The sequence below is a fragment of the Anthonomus grandis genome, chromosome 1 (genome assembly GCF_022605725.1).
Source record: "Anthonomus grandis grandis chromosome 1, icAntGran1.3, whole genome shotgun sequence".
NCBI classification, from domain to species: domain Eukaryota; kingdom Metazoa; phylum Arthropoda; class Insecta; order Coleoptera; family Curculionidae; genus Anthonomus; species Anthonomus grandis.
Window position 1 is genome coordinate 26580814 of NC_065546.1, and position 18212 is coordinate 26599025.

Sequence of the window (18212 nt, forward strand, 5' to 3'; positions counted from 1 at the left end):
CTGTGAATATTTATAATCAAAGTCAACCACTAAAACTTCTCATATATAGAATATTCATTTTTCATAAAATAAATCTGTTGGAAACAGACGACTTTTCTCAAGAATTATATTAATTTTTGTATAAAATTTGATTGTGTAGGGTGGCAATTGCAATCTCCTCCCCCTCCCACTAAACAGTAATCTAAATGAGATTGAACCAAATAAAAAGTATAAAGTCCTTAAAGTTAAGATATTTTTATAAATTGGAAAATTAAAAGCTTTGCGTTATTTGTTAATTCCTTGCTATGCATATTCCATTTTAGGCGTTGGTCAACCGTAACACCCAAATATTTCACAGATATGAAGGCAGGATATTTTAGAACTGACATTTATTCCTATATTATTCTAAAGACTTATATTAGAATTGAACTTGTTCTCTTCTAACATAGGTCTTAAAAGAGGCAGGAATAGACAATAGCTACGTTTACAACACGTGTACCAAATATTTAATACTTGGATCAAATGACGTCATGAGGACTATTTTTTCGGTGTAAATGGCAGCGCACTAAAATTTGATACCCGAATTTTATGCGTCCCAAACAGGGTAGACTAAATTTTTTTCGGTGAATCAAGTAATGTTGCCAAAGAGACATGGCTTTTGATTGTGTAAACCATAACATCTTAATTGACAAATTGAATCACTATGGTTCAGAGGAACGCCCCTTGAGTGGTTTAAATCGTATCTCAGTTACAGAAATCAGCTTGTAAAGGTTGATACGACGAAGTCTTCTTGCAAACCAATAGAATGTGAAGTACCTCAAGGTTCAGTCCTGGGCCCTATTTTGTTTCAGATTTTTATAAATGACATGGCCAATCTTAACATCAGTGGCAAAATCTGTCTTTTTGCTGACGATACTAGCTTTACATGGGGCAATCCGGATGCTAGGGCACTACATGCTACTATTTCTAATGATTTAATTACCATTAAATCGTGGTGCGATTCTAATCTTCTGTGTCTAAATGTCTCAAAAACTAAAGTCTTATCATATAAAACTACTATTCAACCCTTTGTACTTAACAACACCAGTAGTGGACGTTGTTGAATCTGTGAAGTTCTTGGGACTTAATGTTGACTACTCCCTAAAATGTGACTTGCATATTGATGCCTTATATAAAAAATTAAGTTCAGCATGTTTTGCCTTAAGATCAGTTTCCAGGGAATTAAGTTTTCAAACATCAAGAACAGTTTATTATGCCATTTTTGAGTCACATCTACGTTACGTCCTTCCATTCTGGGGCACATGCGGTGTGACTCAATTTGAGCGCATCTTTAAACTCCAAAAGAGAGCAGTTCGGTATCTGCTTGGACTTAATAGCAGAGCTCACTGTCAAAAAATCTTTAAAAAATACAAGATACTTACTCTTCCCTCTTTATTCATATTGGAATCTATTTGCTTAGTACGCAAACATAAGTCGGAAATGCCAAGTAGGCCGTCTCATAATTATTCACTTCGCAACGCAGTGCATGATCTTTATCTGCAAACTCCTCGGTCCGAGTTAGTAAAAAGCTCTATTCTATACAGAGCCAAAAAGATGCATAATCATTTGCCTTTGGAAATTAAATCAATTACTTCTTTTCCTCGATTTCATAATGCTTTGAAGGCATACTTTCTGGAAAAAGCCTTGTACGCAGTGGAGGATTTTTTTCTAGGATAACTTTTTGGGTATCACACACACATTGGCTCTTTTTATGTCTTAAAATAGAAAATAAATTAGTTTTTTTTTTCTTTAACAAATGAATTGAACTTTCATTTTGTATTTAATTAATTTACTGTTATTGACCATTATGTTTATTTTTATTGACATTTTATACATTATGATGTATATTGACCAGTTACATTGATTTTGTACAGTTTTGCATGTATTTATTTTGTTTGTATATTTATTTTTATTTTTTTTTATTTTGGGTGTTTTGTTTTGTTTTTATATGTTGTTTTTTATTAGCTTTGTCTACAAAATTTTCTAATTTTTTGACAATAAAGCATATGATTGAAACACCCAGTTTGAAGTACCAAAATGACAGTTGATGAAATGACATTGCATTCGTTTTGAAGACTGACCTAAACCCTGAAAAAACACTTATTTGTCTAAGTTTTCAAAATGTTTTGAGTCTAAATCTGATGTCATCCATTTTTAGGATCAGATCTAGATCGTAACAAAATACAAATTAATTTCGCCCTGAAAACGTTTATAAAGCGAAAACATAACCTCACTCATATTTTTTTTCCACGGAAATAAACACAAACTAATCAAAAATCAATTAAAAAAAATATCCGTGCCACCTCACCTTTACATTGTTCACTATATTTTTTGCAAATCTATTCGCTCTTTTGATAATTTATTCTTTTCTGCATTCATATTTGGTTTGGTTCTCATCTTAACTGTCTCATATACATTAATATTAAATAAATTAATACTAAGAAATATAATGCTTCTTAACTCTAAAAAATATCAAAATCACTCGATCACTGATCGTTGGAATAAGATGTCTTAAAGTGCTTTCTCGCTAAAGTATGGCTTAGGAGGTTTTTATTTTTGTATACAAAAATAAAGAAGAAGACAAAGATTAGTACATAAATAGATAAAGACAAGTCTAAGCCTTAAAAAATATATTAGTTTACTTTTATTTAACATGTTTATTTTTTTTAAACAACAATAATACTTTAAAGATTAATAGGTTATGTCCTACATCCCTTATATATCCCTTGGACTTTATCCGTTAGATGCACGGTTTTCGCACAAAAAATTAAAAAACATTTTTCTACTTTGACTGATCGCTAAAATTTATTTTTTCTATGATCGTTATAAAAAGTAAGTTTTTTTTTAAATTTTACTTAAAATTTCATTGTAGTCATTAAATATGTCACTATATTTAACATGTTAAAAAAAGTGGCATATGAGTAACGTATTAATAGTTCACGCTTCCAAAATCGCGAAGTAGCCTGTGAACATAATTTTTTTTAACGTAACTATGGACAACGCCGCCGCAACGATAATCACATTCTTGTTTAAGAGTTTAATCTTTTTACCACATTCCTCCTCTGCCCACAATAAAGTTGATATTTGTAAGATTTTGTGATATTTTAAATTTTAAATCATAGTCACTGTCCGCCAGTTGACAAGATTAATTTGTTAAAAAAATGGCTAACAATCACACAAATAATTAAATGTGCGATATGCACTTCATTTATGGACTGGCTAACGGAAACACACGAGAAGCCTTGCGTATTTATGCTGAACGTTACCCGAATTGTCTTATTCCTCATCACTGTTTACGCGTATACACTAACGTCTAAGTGAAACCGGCAGCTTTAAAAAACTTACCGCTGAAAACGGACATCCCCGAACAGTTACTCCTCAAATTGAAGAACAGGTGCTCAATGAATTTGAGGAAAATCCCTCCACAAGCACTAGGAAAATTGCTCAGACGGTACACAGTAGTAACTTTACAGTTTGGAATATTCTTAAAAGAAACCTTTTATACCCGTATCATATTCAGCGGGTGCAGGCACTTTTGCCAGGCGATTTTCCGAAAAGAACGGCTTTGTGTCGTTGGATGCAAGAACGCACGATGCACCGTCTATAAGAAAAATACTTTTCACCGATGAGGCTAATTTCTCCAGGGACGCAATTATGAACTTCCACAATAACCACATATGGCATTATGAGAACCCACATGCTGTGGCACAAAACCGTCATCAGCACCAGTTTTCACTTAATGTATGGGTCGGCATTATTGAAAATTTTCTTATCGGTCCATTTTTTTTACCAGCAAGGTTGACTGGATAAGTGTATCAAGAATTTCTTGAAAATGAATTACCAGCGATGCTAGAAGATGTCCTCATTCAACTGAGACAGCAAATGTTTTTTTACATGACGCTGCTCCAGCCCATTTTAGTTTAGTGGGTCGGCAGTATTTGGATATTACGTATCCAAATCGTTGGATAAGTTGGGGAAGTATTCACCCTTGGCCCCCACGGTCTCCCGACTTAAATCCGCATTGCATTATAACGTCTTTGACATATTCGGCAGACACCAGGAATTTTTGAACGTGTCCGCCAATCAATGCGACGTCGATTAGGTGCTTGTATTGATGTTGGAGGAGCACACTTTGAACAACTTTTGTAAAAATAATAATATTACTTAAATAAATAATAAAAAATGAAATATTTTTTGATCACTTAAAAACTCGTATTTTAAATTAAAGATTGTAGAAGCAAAAGTTTTAAATCCTCAATTACAATTTTATTAAATTGGGCTGGCTTTTGTACTAAATTAATTAATAAAAAATTTATTATTTATTATTAAAATTGCAATAATTAAAAAAAAAAAACGAATAATTACTAGAATAAAGAAAGTCTAATCAAATCTGAGCAACATGTCCATGGTGTTTAATTTTTTGTGCGAAAACCGTGCATCTAACGGATAAAATCCAAGGGATCAAAAGTTGCAAATAAAACGGGGAATTTAAAAATATTTCTTGATACAAGAAAAACCAGTGGCGTGCCATTTTTCTTTATAAAAGTATTCAGCGGAAAACCCGCACACACGCCACCGGAGAACATAAAAATGTTAAAAGTATGTTGGTAAATGGCTCTGGATACACAGACCTTGCATACCAATCTTTGGACAATTATCTACAGGAATATTTAAGTTATCGAAAAAAAATAATTTTTTATTAAAACTTTACTCCCCTGTAGCTCAAAATCTAAAAGGTTTAGGACCTATTTTTATAGGAACTTTTTTGCGAATTTTTGTCCAAAGAATACGTTCCTGAATTTTGTCGCAATATATAAAAAACACCCTGTATAAATCCGGGAGGCTAAACGAAATGGCGGCCATGTCGGGCTCGCTAGAGGTTTTTAAAAGCAAACGCTCGGACACATCAATTTAGATTACCAGGGGGAAACACTTTCAGAGTAAAATCGTTAAACATATAATTGGGATTATTTAATGCTCTTTCTCTACTTATTTCACAGAAGACCTAGCGCCGATCCTCATCGTCTTCATTAATGCATGTACCAGCTTTATTTTATAGGGGTGAAAAACATGAGTTTTTAGAATCCCTTGTATACTTCCCTGATTGATCGCAGATAGAGAAGCTAAATGAAGTGCTTAGTGTAGGATCCATATTAATATGTCCCAAAATCGCAAGAGGTTGCGATTAGATTTTGATTTTGATTTTGATTTTGATTTGATTATTTGCGTTTAGCTGTAGAGGTACAGCTTCGCTCCTTACAGGTTTCTCAACATTCCTTTTTTATTGGCCAGCAATCCTGTTTCCCTGAATTTTTTAATTTGTTCCTTTCTTCGTACGTTCCTGTTTTCTTCGTTCATTGGATAGTTCCGCTGTTAGAAATGTATTTTGATTTTTAGCAAAAAATAACATTTCTATTTCTATACTTTTTTGTAGGATATAAACCATATTGGCTATTATTTTGTTTAACATGATAAACTAAAAATTAATAATCCGATTTCACTGTGATTATACTTAGTTTTTCGATGTAATGTTTCTAAGATCGATGTATCTAGAGACGTATGGAAGGATTTTTTTAATTTTTTGTTAACTCCACGCAGCCTAAATAAATCGTTCCTAGATTTTCCGCTTCGGCAGCATCACAGGGTGCACAAAACTGAACGGCAATCAATAGTCGACCGGGTACATTTTTTAACACAGGATTGCGTATCTTCCTAAATATTCAATAACGCTTATAGGTTATAATATTTTAAAAGATAACAAATTTCTGAAGTGTTTATTGAGTATTGGAGACCAAAATTAGGCTTTGTCTTTTACATATTTTAGGAAAATACTAACAAATTATAGTAATTAAGTATATTGTTATATGCTACTATGCTAGTAATGTGTGAGAAGTGTGAGAAGCTGTCCCGTCGAATCCGGCTACCAAAATCGAGAACGCAGCATATGTCGTATTCTAGCATGTACAGTTGGCACCCGCTGTTATTTAATCGATATTTATACATTTCATGCCCCAAGAAACCTTTGTTTTTATCGGCTTAGGTATTTCTTTGTTAATATCTGGACAAAAAAATTATAAAATCATTGGGAATTATAGGAGATACGGAAATTATATTGATTAAATAACAGCGGATGAGGACTACATAACGACATATGCTGCGTTCTAGATTTTGGTTGCTGGATATCAATAAAAAAAAAGCACTAAGTGGCAACATTGGATACTTTTATTGTAAATATATATTGTATTCTACGTTGCCAAGTTGCTTTTTTTCATTAACATTTTTGTTAAGAATATTTATTTATTCTGAAAAGTTAGTTGATTAGTCTCAAAGTATATATTATAAGTTAGCAATTTTCCAAAAGGAAAATTTTAAATAGTAAATTTTTCAGCTGTTACAAAACACAACACATTAAAAAAATACTCAGTGGATTAAAAAAAATATATATTACATGAAAAATTAGAAAATCGATTTGACATCATTGTCTGAGAGATGGTGAACTCAAACAACCTGGCCTATGGTTTGCAGCTACGCTTGTTCTAGGCATTCAATGTTCTAATGTGGTCGATTTTCACCTGCCTAACAATCCTGCAGGGATATATGTAAATGTCTGGAATCGTCTTGGTTTTAATATTATAATGTGTTTCGATGGAACGAGTGGCTAAATATGCCAATCTCAAGGCCAAGAAAAAGTTTCAGTCTTAATCAATAAACTGCATTATACCTTCATTTACATCTTTAACTTTCCTATATGTGACTTATTTTCTTGTTCCTGATCTTGTTCTAGTTGCTTTCTAATTCTATTCCATACTCGGTATGTGTTATAATTTTATTTTGCTGTAACTAGGAAACTTTATCGAAGAAATGGTTAGGTAAATCGAAATTGAGAATATATGATTGGATATTATGAAATAATGAATTATCATTTGTTTTATTGAACAATTGATCGAGGCATGTTTTTGACGCTGGTCTTGTTATTTAATTAATGAAAGACGTAGATTCAAAAAAGAACAAAGGCTATTTATATTTTTAAACCTTAAGGTTTATATTAGAAATTTAATTAGGTCTATGTTTATAATACCAACTATAATATGTGTTCTTTAGTGTTTTTACCTCTAAGATAAGACTCTAAGTCCTAAATAAATAGTTGCTTGTCGATACTCGGTGATCGATACATACAACTTATTGGCCCAATTTAGGTTATTTCACAAGCCTATCGTGTAAATCTTTTTAGTTTAGATTTGTTAAAATTGTATACTTGCTTACTTTACCTTTCAGAATTCTCTTGGAATTATTAGTTTCCATTGGCAAAAACAACGTAGAAAATTCTAACCATTTCCAAATTATTCCATGAGCTTATTAAGGAGACCTTAGAAACAAAATAATAGTCAACGTAAGTCAGGTAAAACTTTTGACGTTGTCAAGAAAAGAAGAGTGTTTCTATATATAGTACAAAAGTGTAATACTGGAGTAAGGTATTCCAAAAGGAAGCGTTCATTAATTATATTACATATATCTTGAAGCCCATTTTAGTGAATGCCTTAAGTAAGAAATCAGACCAAGATGGCAACCGAGAAATTAATGGAGCTGCTTAATGTAAAGTTTTGAAAATTTGCAGGATAATTGAAGATAATGTAAATAAGAAAAGAAAAAAATTGCAGAATGATAGGTGGAAGATAGACAGTCGCCAGAAGGCGCTAATGGTGCAAACATTTTTGCGACAATTATGTGATTGAGTAAACTTCTGAGAATTTTAACATTTATTCTAGAGAATTGACGAAAAACAAAGAAAAACACAAAGTCACGGTCTCACAACATGTAATAGTGACCTTGTGTTTTTCTTTGTTTTTCGTCAATTTTGTATGTTGGTCTCATAGAGAATAATGGATGAGATTTTTGGATTTATTCTATAGCTTAAAATAACATTAACAAAATGGCAGACAACTAGTTGGCAGAATAAGGAAGATATGGCAAATAGTATGTGCGTCGGTGGTCCACTGGAATAATTACTTTAGCTCATATATGTTATATTTTATTTCATCAAGTACACTTCTGGAAGTTAGTCCTCCTTTTTTTGAATTACTTCAGTATTCACCGAAACGATATTACATTACCTTTACTTTTGATACTAATTATAACACACTCCTTGTGGAACATACTTACTCTGGGAATATTCTTTTATATCAAGGACACACTTTTTATTGGCAACACCAAAACTTTAATTCGACTTGCGTTGGCTTATTTAATTCGCTTTATTTTCGCGTGTTAAATTTTTTCCAAAGTAAACAACAAAACTCATTAAAATGTCGTAAAATGGGGTTTCTTTCAAAGAGACATGGAATAACTTGGAAATGTTTAGAATTTTCTATATTGTTTTTGTCGATGGCGACTAATAATTTTAATAGTCAAAAAATATTCAAATTCTAGAAACATAATTTAACTATCGGGATATACAATAATATAACCTAAATAAACTTAGTTAATATAAAGTAAGAGCAATAAACAGTACAAAAACAATTAGAATATTCATGTTGTTTATATTTTAATAACAATATACAGGGTGTCCATTTAATATTGCGGTGCTCGAAATCTAAAAAAGGAAAAAAATTTTATATAGGGGGAATAATAATTTAATTAGAGGGGCTACTTTTTAAAATTAGTTTGGTTGGTACAAGGTGTTCCAAAAAAGCGTGGTACATTTTTTTTTAAATGAAACTACCTATATTTTTTTCCGAAATGATTTTTGATTTGACTCTCTCTTTAACCCTAAAATTATTTAGGGTTAGAGAGTCCTTGGCTAAGTTCATTTTATCTTTTGAAATTCAAACATTTTTTTTTATACAGGGTGATCAAAATCGCTGCTCAAATAATGAAATTTTTAATTCAATTTTATGCTATTTTTTTTAATGGAACACCTTGTATCTAGTAACGCGTTTTGATAGAGTATTCTTTGATCTTCAATTTGATACCAACAAGTTTGCCTTTATCTCTAACCGTTTTCTCAAAATTTGTTGTTAAAAAAAGAGTGACACATATTTTTTATAGGCATTACGACACTTACGACGAAAACAATTAATAGATATTTTAAGGAATAAGAATGACAAGCGCTGTGTCTCTCTGTTAAATTCTATTTCGAACACGTTTTAGTAAAAAAAAATCGAATAGTTGTAATAAAATAATAATAATAAAATAATAGTAGTATTAATCCCTGATGCTATGACAAGAAGTCCTCGGACATCAGCGCGTAAACACAGTACTGGGTTTATAATTTCAGACAGAGAGAGTCCCTGAAGGATCTTAAAGCCACGCGGCCCGTGTGAGCATGAATCTTCTTATCAAAGTTTTTCCAAACCGAGGAATACCCCGGAACTGATTTATTTTTTAGTCCCCCCGTTCACATGACCTTACTGCTTGTGATTTTTTCTTATGGAGCTACCTAAAAAGGAAAGTTTTCAAAGAACCCCTGGGGTCTTTGTTGGCTTTTTAATTTTTTCGCTTACGTATTATCTTGAAATTAAATAAGATAGCTCATGAATTAATTATCTTATTCTTATTAATTAAATGTGCCCTTATATTCTTAGAAAAATAGGTGCAAAAAATGGCTTGTCATAAACTTAAAACTCTTAGCATGTTTTTTTAAAATATATATGTGAGAGAATGAATATAGTCTCTTGTCTCATTTTTTTGTGCTTCTGTACATTCTGTGCTTCTTCGGACAAGTGGGAACAATAAAGTACATCTTCTTCGAATCATATAATTGAAATAAGTAACCTGCTTGACAACCTGAACACAGCGTACCTATATGCAGTTCCCGTTCAATATATTTTATGCATGACAAAAAATTTTACCATAAAACCCCAAACGCATCTGCACGCTTAGTATAGTCAGTTTTACAAGCATGTGACATCTAACTGTAAGTCCCAGCACCACTCAATACATAATACATTAAACATCATTCCATAAAATAGCTGCCTGAGAGTTCCCGGACAAGGTTCCATAGGAGAAACAACCCATAAGGAGAAAGAAGCCATAAAGAGAAAGCAAAAGTCACAAGTAGAAGTCATTTTAATTTTATAGAAGAATATTTTCTCTCCATAAATCATAAAATATGGCGCAAAAGTTTAAGCCTTCCTCAAAGCCCTCAAGTACCTTCTCGTACAAATCCATAACTGCCAACCTAGTTGAATACAAGTTCTTAAATCCATGCAGTCTTTCCTAGAACAATCAATTATGAGCTGAGGCAAGCAACTCACAAAGTGTATTACCCTGTCTCAAAAAACAAAGCGTGTCCCACATATCTTTGAGAGAATCATCAAACGAGTTTTTAGAAATTTAATTAGAAATTTAATTTTGTATAATAACTCGGAATAGTACAGTTAATCGTTCAGTAACATGTGGGAAATCTCTCCTTTTAATTAAAATGGATTGTATATGGATTGTATAGTTTAAGTAAGTCTTCCTCTGGGTATCCTTGAGGAGGATCAGCCATGTGTTTTAAAGTAGAGCAGCTTCAAAAACCTCCTCCAAACCCTTTCAAGACCATCAATGTGGGTGACCAGACTATCAAGTCATTTTCCAGCCTAGATCTAATAAAAAAAATAAATTAAATTAAAAATTATTTTACACTAAATATAATTACTTAAAAAACAAACAAAATAATGTATAAGTTAATCTGTTGGGTATTACGTCACTATTTAAGTATATATTAATTTAGAAAATAGGGTTTCTCATTCTTATACGCTCAACTACCGAAAAGAAGAACAAAATAGACTTATTCATGTATTTAGAAATATAAACTTAAATCGTTAACGATTCCATATTCAATGTGTGTCCAATAAATCTGAAGTACAATAATTTACTTGAGGACTTAATAGATTATTTTATATACCCGGGAACTGAGGTTTTATCTATCGATCTCGGAGTTAATTTTTGCTTTTTAATATCATACCTAACTTTTTTTTATAGAAATTTAACAGAACGAAAACTCTGTTTACTGAATAAAAAAACCTAATTTCAACCAACACTTCGTGACCTAATACCCAATAAAATAATTAACTAATTATGAATTCGTCACAACAATATAGATTTTACTTCCCAATAATAGCCCTATTTTATTAGATATTTAAAAAAATATATTTACATTTAAAAGTGGTTGACCCAGTCAAAAATTTCGTCATTTAATTCCACTAAATACCCTTAGACTAGTAGAAGTTCATTTTTTAAATTTATCCTAATTTAATAAGCTAGTCAAATTGTAGTAGTTCGAAATAAAAATCTGTATAACTTTATCATTTTTAGCCTCAATGTTTCAAATTTAAATTCGTTGGCAACTGTCGCATTTGAAGATTTTATACAACCGCTTCCAGTTTCTAAAGGGTTAAAAGATTTGGATCAACTGCGCTGCATAAAAATCGTTGGAGTCATTTTTGCACTCGTTATAATGGGAATTGCTTTTGGAATTGGTATGTTAGAAGGTGTTATAGAATCATCTTTACTTGTAACATCAGCCACATCGGGACCTCTTTTGGGAGTATTTATTATGGCAATGTTAATCCCTTGTGCGAACTGGAAGGTAAGTAAGGAAAACGCTTTAAATATATTTATTACAAGATTTACACGATAAGAATTAAATATATTTTTTTTTAAATTAGTAATATAAATAGAAAAATGGATACATAACATAGATGAAGAACATAAAGGTAATAAATATTTTTTTAAACTTATGACCGAAGATTTGGACTAAAGTGATGGAATTATTTATAAATACTAACTTTTTAAAACTTAATTTAAATCAAAACAATTCTACACAAAAAATAGGGGTTGGCTATATCTATTTAACCACGATGTTAACTATTCGAAAATTAAAAGATAAAAACTAATAAATAACTATAATAAAGCTAATAATAAAGAACTAATATTAACTTATAAATGCTTATTTTGCAATACAATAATAATGCAATAAAAATATTACATGAATAAGCAGGAATGTCCCGTCATCGGGATTATCGGCCTCGTTGCGTCACATAACTCCTCCCTCCTTAAGTTTTTCCCACTCTCTTTTAAGGGTTGGTCCATAGGAGCGTTCCTGTAGAAGTGGTTTCCTTGGGATGAAACAGGCTTCTTTCATTTTTTCCATCCAATGTCTAAAAGGATTCCATATACAAGGGCGGCAATTGATGAGAGTAGAGCGATCCAAAAAATGGGCCAATTTTTCGGGAGTTTCGATAGGTGTAACCGAATTATTAACAAAATTATTTGAACTGTCTTCAATTCATCTAAACTTATTTATTCAAGGGCCAATTTTTAGATGTTGTTGCTGCTTGGTATATACGAAAAGTTGGGTTGTTCTAGCTCATTTTGGAATTGTGATGTGCTTTTACCTTTGTTAGTTTGGTTACCTATCTCTACATATATAGAGTAATGATGCTGGACTGAAGAACTTTGTATAGTCCTTGTTAACATTTGTCTTGAGCGACTATCTCGGTAACAGGATATATCAAGATTTCGTTTCCATTTAGGTGTTAAATGGTACTTGTTTGGAAGTTAATGCTGGTGAACGTGCATCTATTATGTGAGGTTAGCAGCTCGAAGAGACAACATTCGTCTTTTGTTAGGATGGTTTGTTTGCAGATAAAAAAGTCTTCTAGTTGCGGATATTCTTTTTCCATGATCTATTAATCTTTTTGCGTGAGCGGGATATAGGGATTGGATATAAGGATGGTTTTGTTTGAAATAGGTATTCGGTAGAGTTTGTAAAGGATATAACGGTTAGGAAAAACATTTGGTGTGTATAGAAAATAAAATTGATTTTTTTATTATTTACTTGGACAAATAAATAGTTATAAAAAATAAAAATAATAATTAACTCTTTAAATTCAGGTATTCAATTCGGACCATATTTTGTTTTTGGGTTTTCTAGTTAGTTAGTAGCCTAAAAGTTAATTAGGGTTAAGAGTCGAGTTATGCATGTTTTTTACATGAGCAAAGGAGATTGTATTTTCAATATTAGTAATTATGGAATTTAAGGTATATACTTGTAATATTATATTGTCCAGAATTAAAGAAATATACAGGGCATTCGACAGTTGTTCGAACTAGATCTAGTTGTTCTTTTTGAAATAAATTTATTTTTTCCAATATAATTTGCTGGCTAGAATTTATTTTCTCTAAATTTTCAGCAACTTCCTGTGTAGATTAAGTATGTAATGTAATTACTTAATAGTAGATGGGATTGACTATTCTTTATTAAAATTTTTATTAAAGGTTTTTTGATTTTTTTCAGTATCTCGAAGTAATTATTATAACGAATTTCGTCTGAATCTAGAGTACCAAAGAACCATTTATCAACTTTGCCTACTACGTTAAGTCGTCCCCTTTTTGCTCGATTAGATTTGTAAAAAGTTTTAGTATTTCTTAGAGTTGTCAGATATTCATAAGTTTGATTAAATTTATAAAAAGTAAGTATTGAAAAGCTTTCTGTTTGTTGGGTACTAAAAATGGTTTTGTTTACCTGAATTAAGATATTTTGTATAGTATGCAGGGAATTTTCTATTACGATTAAGTTTATGTGAAAATGGGCTGTGTGTTTGGTAGCAGCTATGAAAGTTTTTCGTAGAGCTGTTGGTAGTATGGCATAATGTTTAATGTTTGTTATTTCGTAGTTCGTAGCTATGTGTAGGAGTAGGATGATATGTTTTATTTGAAACAAGGAGACGTAGTTTTAATAGGTTTTTCTTATTTTGAGTGGTTACTACATTTTCTTTCGCTAATACAGTTTTCATTACTTTTTTATATTTATCAGATTCTTTAATTTCTGTGGGAAGGTTTTCGTGAAAAGTGATTTATAAGGATTAATGTTTACCTCGTTACGGTTTTTATTTATTTTGTCTAAGGAAGATTGTCGTTTTAAATTCAATTTCTGATAAAGTTCTTAACTAATTAACTTTATGTTCCGCATATACTGGGAAAGATTTTGTTCTTTAGAAATTTCTAGAGGATTTTTATAGCCTAATTTCCCTCTGATAATTGGTAATTAATAATTTGAAAAGGGATATATTTAGATGCACTATGGGAAGTATTGTTATAGAAAAAGATAGCATAATTCATTAAGACTGCTATATTTTCTTTTGGCTTTTGGTGTTTAAGGGTAAGAGTTATTTCATTTAAAGTGGAATGAAGCCGTTTTAGTGGCCTATTCAAGTTGGGATGGTGAGGGGTACAATAATGAATTTCAGTTTTATGCAAAGAATAAAGGTTTTGAATAATTTTGTTTTTAAAAGTACTATTATCTGTGGTAATTTTCCGGCCTAATCCACAATGGTTAAAATAAATTATAAGCTGTTTGGTACTTCAACTCCTAATAAATAAATAAATAAATAAAGTTTATTGACGGAATTCTCATTTACAAATTTTAAATATAAAATAATATAATAAAATAATAATAATAATAATAATAATAATTTTGTCTGGCTCTGAATCCCCTTTCCCATATGCTTAATCAAAGTCAACATGGATTTACCGTTAATAAAGATAATATATAAAGATAATAGCGAAAACTATATAATATATAAAGATAATAGGGAAAACCTATATAATATTACAAATCTAATGTACATGGATGATATCAAAGTTTAGGCTGGGACATCAACGCATGTCAACTAATTGCTGCGAACAATTGAAATATTTTCCCACGACATTAAAATGAGGTCATTAGGTTGACAAAGACTGATATAGAGGAGATTGAGAGGAAGACCAGAACAACCCTCACGACAGTCAGCCATCGAAAGACTTACTCTTCCCAGATCTATGGGTGGCAGAGGACTAACTGATATTTCTTTTCTCTTCAAAAAACAAGTAACAGATCTTCAGAAATACTTCCTCACTATGAGGGAAACCTCTTCTCTTCATAGAGCAGTGGTGCTAGCGGAAAACGGATACACACCCTTGAATCTCCGTGCAGGTTTAGCAGAACATATTACTGTAACAAGACCAGAGCCCACAGCCATTAAAGTGAACACATGGAAGCAGAAGGCAATACACGGAAAGCATCCTCACGAACTTAATGCCGAACATGTCGATTATGAAACGTCGAACTACTGGTTGGCTCGTGGAGATCTATTTCCTGAAACTGAAGGCTTTATGATGGCTATACAAGACCAAGTGATTGCTACAAGAAATTACCTTAAGTACATTACTAAAGATGAGAAAGTAATCGACGATCGATGTAGAAAATGCCTGCGCGTACCGGAGACAATTCAACATATAACATCAGGATGTACATCTCGATCAGCTGCCGAATATCTGCACCGACATAACTGTGTGGCAAAAATTATTCATCTAATTGGCGAAACTTGCTCCTATTACCAGTACAAACCAGAAACTGTACTTGAAAATGACGACTTTCGCCTCTACTGGGACAGAACTGTTTTGACCCACTTCAAACAGACCAGATATAAACTTAATAAGCAAAGCCCAAAAGAAAACCTTTCTAATTAACATAGCAGTGCCAAATACCAATAATGTCCTAGAAACGACACACACTAAACTTGCTAAATACGCAGATCTAGCTCACGAGATAAAACAACAAAGAAAATTACCATGGAAAATTAATCCAGAACGAGAGAGCGGCAGATGCAGCAGCGGATTAAAGAACCAAGGAAGGTTGTTGTATTTGCTTAGAGGGTAACATGGCTCTATGGTAATATGGCCTACTATATCAAAACTTTTATTTAAATTTCTAAAATCGTTATTTATTTGCTGATGTCTAAAAAAAGTGCATAGTGTTATATATTTTTGAAAAGGGTAAAATACGACAAATTTAAGGGTCTATAAATATACAGGGTGTTCTATTTAAGAAAACTATTTTTTTTCTCAAAAATAAAGAACCTTGCAATAAAGCGGATGTCGGAATAAAATTCTACGGAAAAAATCCTATCAAAATCATTTTCTACTTTTTCAATATGTTATGCAGTAACAAAGATACGAGGAGTGTTCGAAAATCTAAAATTTGTAAAAAGACCCTGTAGATTAAAACCTATGACAGCTGTCAAAGTTTTGACAACGGCATATTAAATTTCACAAAAAAATAGCAAACTGTCGCGAAAACCGCACGTTTCTATCTCCACGCCTAAGCGAGACACCTCATAAAACCCATGAAAATGGGACACCCTGTACATGGTGCGGACATAGCGCTTGCTCGTGGTGCGTATTGCTTACTTTTTTTATGTAATGAGCAATTAAATAGCAATCTTTCGCGAGCTGGTAGTTGCATCATCAAGTGGCTCGTTCAGATGTTATATTAGTACCGGGCAGAGTTGCGCTGCTGCAAAGTTTGTCAAAAATTATGAAATTTTTTTTTCTCGGATTTCTTTGGTGTGGAGATCGTTGACTGTTTTTTAAACAGCAGCTGTAGCAATCCGATTACAAAAGCCGTAAACTTAGAACATTGAAAGACTAGAATTAGTAAACAACAATTTTGTTTGAGTTTAACATGTGCACAAGGGCAAGAGAGGTGTTTCAGCTATATATCAATGCATATAATAATATTAATTTAACTTATTGGTGTTAGATTTTGGAATAAAAAAAAAAAGTAGAAAGATCTAAAACCGCTTCTAAACAATTTGAAATTCCAACACCGAAAGCAAAAACTGATGTCATCTTGTTAAATGGCTTTGTGTTTACATTCGACATTTGAATTCTACGTTTCTTTCTTTAGTTTTTGATTGAAAAGGAAAGAGATCTGATTTAAGTGTGTTTGTGAACTGTTACGAAAGTAAAAACTTGTGTTTTTTGTGCCGCCTTTAGAAAAAAGGCGATTCAAGCCGATCTTTTCCAGTGGCGAAGCGTACGAGTAGACAAGGTAGACACTGTCTATCCAAAATTATCCAGTTATTTGTCATTAATTTATCACGTGATTATTTCATGTAATTACTGAATTCAAATTTAAAAAAAAATTAATACAGAACGTCCTTACTATTATTATATAGTATCTAAATATGGTTAATCCGAAGGCGCGCCCCGCCTGCCGCACCAATTTAGTTAAAAATACGAGCTGACACACAATTAATGTATACGAGCTCCAGAAAGACACATTGATATTTGTCTTCCGAAAATTGGAGCATCTAATCGAACCAGATACGCATCAAGCAGGCTACAGGTCCTTCTGCATCAGCATAATACGTATGCAAAATTTACTCGCGGGAAAGACATTCGAGCTTTTGTCTATCGAAGTCGACCAGCCATTTTATTATGCTGTTGAGCGTTATTGTTTGTGGACACGCTTGATCTGGTCGGCCACAATACATCTTACAGGTTTTTTTAGTGGTTATTTATGAACGACTGTTCGATATTGGCAATTGTGTTTTAGTTGTGTTTTTTTGTAAGTAGAATTTATTTTTATCTATTTATCTTTTTATGCGAGTAGTAATATTTCATGCGCTTTCATTTTCTACTTCATTGAAGTGAATAATATTGAATACACATTATTTTCTAATTAACGATTTTTATTGTTTGTCTACCCGAAAAGAAAGTTTACGCTTCGCCACTGATTTTTTCACAAGTTAATACCGATACTGTAACATCATGGTACGTGGAAGCATCATAAATGTGGAATAAAACAACCTATTAAGAAATCTATAATAATTATAGAATATATCATTTCCATAAAAATGCTTTTTATGAGATAGGCACCTTTACTAGAATGAAGTAAAAAAAACGCATAAAGAGTTTATAAACGGTAATATTGTTTATCATTTAAAGCATATAATCTATTAATAATAAATATTTATCATGTAAATACTTTTTGACGACGTCACTGTTAAAGATTTCTTGTGTCGGTAGAATCAACAATACGACCAAGCGGCGTTACGATGTTCTTGCCTTTTTCTCTAATATACGTTATTTGCATTTATTTAACTTTGAATTGACTTCTTTATAGAGTATCTTACCATATTTTATTAAAGAAAATGCTTCATATTTTATTTGAGAGGAACGGTAGTATTGTTTTGTGCTTTGTGCCTTTCAAAATAGTTGACAAATTTTAATTACATCATAGATGTTTCACGAAACAAACTGCCCATTAAATTCACTTCAATAAATTTAGAATGCAGTTCCACTGCATTCTAAATTTATTCTAGCTAAATTTATTCTTCTTCAATGTTCTAAGGCCGTAAAATAAAACCATATTTATATTTTCCAAA

At 31.8% G+C, this 18212-nt stretch overlaps 1 protein-coding gene across 2 annotated transcripts in view; it reads left to right on the top strand.

Moving 5' to 3' along the window:
* LOC126743592 (sodium-coupled monocarboxylate transporter 1) overlaps positions 1 to 18212 on the top strand; it is a 182665-nt gene that overhangs the window by 155288 nt on the left and 9165 nt on the right. For both annotated transcript variants that reach the window (XM_050450768.1, XM_050450759.1), the window contains exon 7: positions 11314 to 11587. In XM_050450768.1, coding sequence (XP_050306725.1) covers positions 11314 to 11587 — 274 coding nt within the window. The remainder of the gene's footprint in view (positions 1 to 11313; positions 11588 to 18212) is intronic.